At 38.0% G+C, this 6,258-nt stretch overlaps 1 protein-coding gene across 1 annotated transcript; it reads right to left on the reverse strand.

Moving 5' to 3' along the window:
- Window positions 1-223: 223 nt before the first annotated feature.
- IRX3 (iroquois homeobox 3) lies at window positions 224-4,702 on the reverse strand. The gene is made up of 4 exons (XM_073605014.1): window positions 4,223-4,702; window positions 2,372-3,347; window positions 1,148-1,214; window positions 224-592 (listed from the first exon to the last, which is right to left on the reverse strand). The coding sequence occupies exons 1-4, from the start codon at window positions 4,442-4,444 to the stop codon at window positions 538-540; spliced, it is 1,320 nt and encodes a 439-aa protein (XP_073461115.1). The 5' UTR covers window positions 4,445-4,702; the 3' UTR covers window positions 224-537.
- Between the last annotated feature and the right edge of the window lie 1,556 nt (window positions 4,703-6,258).

Below are 6,258 nucleotides of genomic sequence, written 5' to 3' on the forward strand. Positions count from 1 at the left end.
TACACGCCATCAGCACTGCTGCACTGTCATTTAATTACTAGGTGACTTCAATCGCAGCTTCTCAAGTTTATTTTTAAGACATTTTAGAAGCTTTTGTGCCCTTAGCAAAATTCGGTGATTCCCCAACGACCCGGGCCAAGTCTTGACTATAATAAGAACTAAACTATTTTTTTCCATGACAATACAAAAAAAAAGAAAAAAAAGAAAAAGAGACCGTGTCGGATTTAGTTAAATTCCCAACAGTTCATTTATTAACCAAAAATATATACTTTCTTGTACAATTTGAATTTTTAAGACATATGTACATTTTACTATATATACAAAGGGGGAAAAAAATAATGACGCTTAAAAATCACAAGACAAACCATACAAACTCAACTAATGGATGAGCGTATAGAAAGTTTTTTCCGCAGTTTTTACACAAACATGCTTACAATATGTAACTACTCCGAGAAGGGATTTTACAGTCATTACAACATGTAAAAAAAATAATAATAAGATTAAAATAAAAATTATAACAAATAAAAAAAACAAATGTTATGAGGAGGACAGTGCAGAGAGAATCATAGCAGCGTCGAGTTGGTTTTGTGACCTGAAAATAAAATATTAAATATTTTAGTACATGAAAAAAACTTTACTAGACGTGTCAATTCATTATTTATTATTTTATTTATATATATCTATATATATTACATATTTTCTTTCTTGGTTCTAGAATACACCAGTGTTCAGTTTATTAGTGAACGATCAAACAGGGATTATTTTTGAACTTGAATGTCTCTGTTTGTTTTATGCTCGCTTCAATTACCTTAATAATTAGCCTGCACTGACATGGTTTACAAGCCTCATGAAAAGTCGTTTTCTTGAAAAAAAAATCCAGTTTAAACAGAGTAACTTCTGCCAATTCTAATAAGTGTTCTCAGCAGCTCTGGTATACAATTATGTGGTCATAATGACAGACATAAAATTAAATATAATTGTGAAGCGCTCATGATTCATAGGCCCATTAAGAGCAATGATGGTTTGCTGTAAAAAAGGGAACCACAGAACAAACACAATTAAAATAACTGAAAATACAGCATTTTTTGCAGTAAACTCCCCTATAGGTCTATAAGCAATATCCCTAAAACATATAGATTATTCTTACCTTCTTTGAACTGGTTGAAAAGCTGTGTTTAGAATTTTTTTTTCTACCTCCAGCGAGCTTGACCGGTCTGCAAGAGAGGAAAAGAAATACAAATGTAACAATTGCAACAAGGCATCGCTTTACTGAAGGGGAAAAAAAAGCTATGTTGGAAACTTTTTAACCACTGAAAAGTTGTGGACTGATTTCAGCCTACCTAGGTCACAGTTTACTTTTGAGGGTTATCAACCGACAAAGAGCATTGCGGTCTATTAAAACCATGGACGATATCTGTCTTTAATTATGAGACAAATGAGCAAACATTATCTGAGGTAGAGAGATCTGTAAAATAAGAAAATTTCCAGACCCTTAATTTAACTGATTGTATTGAATAATGCTAATGCTAATAATCTATACAAAACCGACCAATTATTTAAGGAAAATGTATTTACTGTAACACACACATATATCATATATATCTTATATAATTTATATATTACACACACATATATGTGTGTGTATATATATCTATCTATCACATACCTATATGTTGCTTATATTAATATATATATATATATATATATATATATATATATATATATATCGTCACATATATGTCTTATATTATGTATATATTACATTTATATACGCATACATATTACACATGTGTATGTATATATATATATATATATATGCATATGTATAACCTATATGTTGCTTATATTAATTATATATATATATATATATATATATATATATATATTATTACTTGATTATTAGTTTTTGATTATTACCGTATTATTACCGTATATATATCTCAATCACTCAATGTAATTATTGACCACACTCCTCAATTTTGCACTTAATATAATTGATATCTACACTCCCCAAATAAATGAGTGATGATAACAGAAGCATATGAATGTAAAATACACAAACAATAGGCATATGCATTCATTTACAACTATGAATCGACGCCTAGGCGTAAGCATTCCTCTATACTTTTGCATCTCCAGCTACCAAAGCAGTAGAAATATTTAGAATGCTGTGTAGATCTAGTCCCTCAGTGATACTCTGCTGTTGATTAGGATACAATGCACTCTAATCTGTGTTCCCTTCCAATCCCCAGCCAGGTTTAGCTAGGAACGACATGTTTTTTCTTTAATCCCCCCGAAGCTGGCTGGGTGTTGGAAGTAGAACCTGGGTAAGGAGGACATAGGTCCCCTCCTAAGTGAAAGGTAAAATCACCTGTTACTTGGTCTCTGCTGTGAGCATGTTCCCCATGCGTGTTGAAGCTGGCATTGCCTGTCGTGTGGGTGACCCCCAGTCCTTGCAGAAAGTGAGCAGAGTTCAGTAAAGAGAACTGCTGGGCAGAAAATGTCCTCCCTGTCCAGCTCTGGAACCTGCTTCCTGGACAGGTGATGAGTCTAGGTTGTGCTAACACATTCTGACTGTTTGCAGGAGCACTGCTACCCTGGGGTGACTTGCGAGGGTTATCCGGAGCAGTGGCTGTTTCTGCCAGGGACCAAATTTTGGGCTTTTGGGCAACTGGAAGGTTATTTTCCTGGGAAGGATTGGAGGAAATACTGTCCAATTTGAGCTGCTCGCACTGTGGCTGATGAGGTTTGGCATCTTCAGACAGTTCACATTTATCCTGAACCCTACTGTCCCCAACCACGGACTTGAGGAACCTTTCCTCGGAGGCATTCAAGTCCTCAAAGCCATCTGAGCCCTCAGAGTCACTCCTAGCGTCTGTTTTAGAGTCAGAGTGGATGTCTGTGTCCTGGTCATCCAAGTCTTCTTTACTTTCCACATCCTCAGTGTCGATATTTTCCAAATCGATCTCTTCTTCATCCTCCCGCTTGTCCTCTTCATGATCACTTCCATAGGAGTTCCCCTCCTCGTCTGTCCTGCTCCTGGGAGCCCAGGTCATTTTATTCTCCTTTTTAAGCCTCCTCCTGGCATTGGCAAACCAGGTGGACACTTGGGTGAGCGTCATCTTGGTGATGATGGCCAACATAATCTTTTCTCCCTTGGTGGGATAGGGGTTCTTCCTATGTTCATTTAGCCAGGCCTTCAAAGTACTGGTGCTCTCTCTTGTGGCGTTTTTGGGCCTTGAAGGGTCTCCAAACTGGTATTGTCCATATGTGTAAAAAGCTGGGTGATGGTGAGAGAAAGCTGAATGTTGTACCCCTGGACTGTCCTTCATCTCATATTGGGATCCCTGGATTAAAAGAAAGACAATTTAATATATTTACACGATGGAATAGTCTTATACAATGTAATAAACAAGAATCTAGGTAATCATGTGATTAGACTGGTATTATTATTATTAATATTAGTATTATCTTTATTATTATTATTCCTACTGTTATTATTATTTTGTTATTAATATTATTATTATCAGCATCAATACCATCATCCTAATAAGGACTTCACACTTCCATTCACCTTCTTGCCAGAAATAGAGGAAATAAGTAAGATTCCATAAGTTAGGCTTTTGTTTTTTTTCCCCTTTTTGATACCTTCATCTGTTTCCTTTCACACGTTTGGTATCTGATCTGTCAGCCAAGCACAGCTAATTTTACAATGAAAACAAACTTTTTGCTTAACCCCTGCGATCAGAACAAACAAGCCTTAAATGTTCACTTCCCAGGGAATAAATCTACTTATGCCATTCAATTATCCTATATTATTGTTTCAAAAAAAAGTGCTACTGGTTTTCTGTAATTTTCTGTTAATGTAAATAATAGTTTAAAAAATATATTTATTTTGTTCTGCGTTAATTAAGAAATAAAATCAATCGCTGATTGCAAGCAATGCTTAAAAAGCTGAGAGTGGAATCCCCTAGACACCCCTAACAGGGAAGATAAAAGGATTTGGCAGCTCTGGAAGTAGTCTATGGCTGCAGAGAGTAGAGCAGACAAGAATCCACACAAACTACTACTAGGTGGAAGTTTACTCCTTCTTCACTCTAAAGTCTCAAGTTTTGTAAATAAAGAAGAAAGAATGAGAAGAAGAGGAAGATCGGACATGTAGAGGAAGATCGGACATGCAGAGGAAGATCGGACATGCAGAGGAGATCGGAGGAGTCCTTACCAGCTGTGGGAAGATTGGAAGCTCCGTGGTGTAGGGGAGGAAGGCTCCATAAGCCTGAGCCGCCGCCGCCGCAGCATAGGGAGCGCCATACATAGAAGACAGAACATTAGAAAGAGTCCCAGCCGGTGAAAGTTCCGCTCCGCTCCTGTTCCCCCCAACACCTTGCCGGTCAGAGGGGTACAGAGGTCTGATGTACTGGTAGCCCAGCTGGGGGAAGGACATGGTGCAGCAGCAGGGCACAAGTAGAGGGGGGCTTACTAGACAACGTGGAGCCCTTCTAGGACTTGGGTCTTTTCCTCAACCCTCCTATACATCAAGCAAGAAGAGGGACCCGGAGTCCAAGGCTTGGATTGGACTTGAAAGGGCTCCTGGTGGCAGTGTCCTCTCCCTCTGGTGCTATTGATCTGAGTGGACCCAGGTCAGCTTCTAAACAGATTGCTTCAGATCATTGGCACTCACCCTCTGATTGACATTTCAAGCCCAGCACTGGCTCCGCCCACATCTTCCAGTCTCGCTGCTGCGCTTTCTCTTTCATCCGCCACCCTTTCCTATTCCTATCTCAGCGCTGATCTCTGATTAACCTGTTCGGCGCCGGGCGTCCCAGCCAGGCAAGGGTTAAACGTCCCTGTCCAGTCCAGCTCACTGGGGGCACGGTGTCTTTGGATCGCCATGTGAACTGATGGACTGGTAGCCAAAAGAAAAAAAAAAAAACACAAAAAAATAAAATATAATAATAGTATAGTAATAATAACAACGTGTTTACTTCCTTAGAAAAAAGTAAAATATCTGCCAGCTGCCTAATACAATATTAAAATGATCAAGGATTCCCAAGCATATGATCTAAATAATAATATATACAAAAATAATAATAAGTGTATACTTCCTTGGAAAAATAAGGAATTTATAGACTGCCTCTAACACCATGGTTATTTAAAGAGAGGGAAATAAATTGCACAAATATAATTTCATAATTCTGCAAAGAGCTCTGGGTACTTTTATGTTCTCTCCGAATATCTATATTGCCACCCCTCACATCTGAAACATCCTGGATAATCAAGGTCTCATAAGAATCTCAAGCATATGATGTAAATAATAAAAATAATAGGTTTACACATCCTTGGAAAAAAAAAGTTAGTAACAAGTAAGCATACCTGCAAATGAATGAGTTGTAATGAGCACATTGAAGTATATTGAATGGTCATTAGGCAGATAAGCCTTCCAGGATCCTAGATTGAAGTTGACTATCAGGGTGCATGCAAATGACATGGATGGCTGTATGCAAATACAGATTAGTGCCAGCAAAGGGAAGAGAATTGGGATTGTGTGGGATTTTCTTTGCACCAAGTCTCACACCTTAAAATCTCTTTAAAAAAAAAAAGAATCTCGAATTAGTGTAAGCTATCAGTAGGCAAAATAGGGGGTTCATTTTCTCCTAATACAGCACTTCAAAGGCTCGGAGGTCACCATTTTTTACATCAAAGAGGGGAAAAAGCAAGGCAAATTGAAATCTTAACAAAGGGAAGACAGGGCAGCCCTCTGGGCGGTGTGTACATTTGTAGTGTGAGGAGGGAGACTCCGGGAGACACTGGGATTAAACCCATTAACACCTTTTTGTCTCAGTGTTAAACTGTAATTAGAAAATTTATGATCACTTTTCTTCTTCTCAATGAGCCTCATGAAGGATACCTGCTCCTAGAAGGGGGACCTGAGCAATCAGCCCCATCAGCGAGGAAAATCTGCGCTAATTACACCATGACTTGACTTTGCAGCAAGACATAGTTCTTTTTTAATTCCAAATTGTGATCTTGTATTGAAATGATAGAGCTCGGGTTATTCCCCCTTTTTCTGCAGATCTCTCAGAACGAAATCAAACTGGCTCAGGAGATAATTCTCGACCTTCACTGCAGCTTAGTTTCAAGATAATGTTTCATCTTGTAAAAGATACAGATTATTATATAACAAGTTTCAGAATTAAAATTCCCTGAATCAATATGTGGAAATCTGAAAGAGACATCTCTAATCGTATTAAGGCTATC

The sequence above is a fragment of the Aquarana catesbeiana genome, linkage group LG11 (genome assembly GCF_042186555.1).
Source record: "Aquarana catesbeiana isolate 2022-GZ linkage group LG11, ASM4218655v1, whole genome shotgun sequence".
Classification (NCBI taxonomy): domain Eukaryota; kingdom Metazoa; phylum Chordata; class Amphibia; order Anura; family Ranidae; genus Aquarana; species Aquarana catesbeiana.

Bases quoted from the DNA above. Each gene is read 5' to 3' on its own strand.
- IRX3 (XM_073605014.1), bottom strand. From the start codon at position 4,444: ATGTCCTTCCCCCAGCTGGGCTACCAGTACATCAGACCTCTGTACCCC. The intron at 3,348-4,222 runs GTAAGGACTCCT...CTTTTAATCCAG, and splicing joins TTCCAATCTTCCCACAGCTG to GGATCCCAATATGAGATGAA. The intron at 593-1,147 runs GTAAGAATAATC...TTTTATTTTCAG, and splicing joins TTTCAACCAGTTCAAAGAAG to GTCACAAAACCAACTCGACG.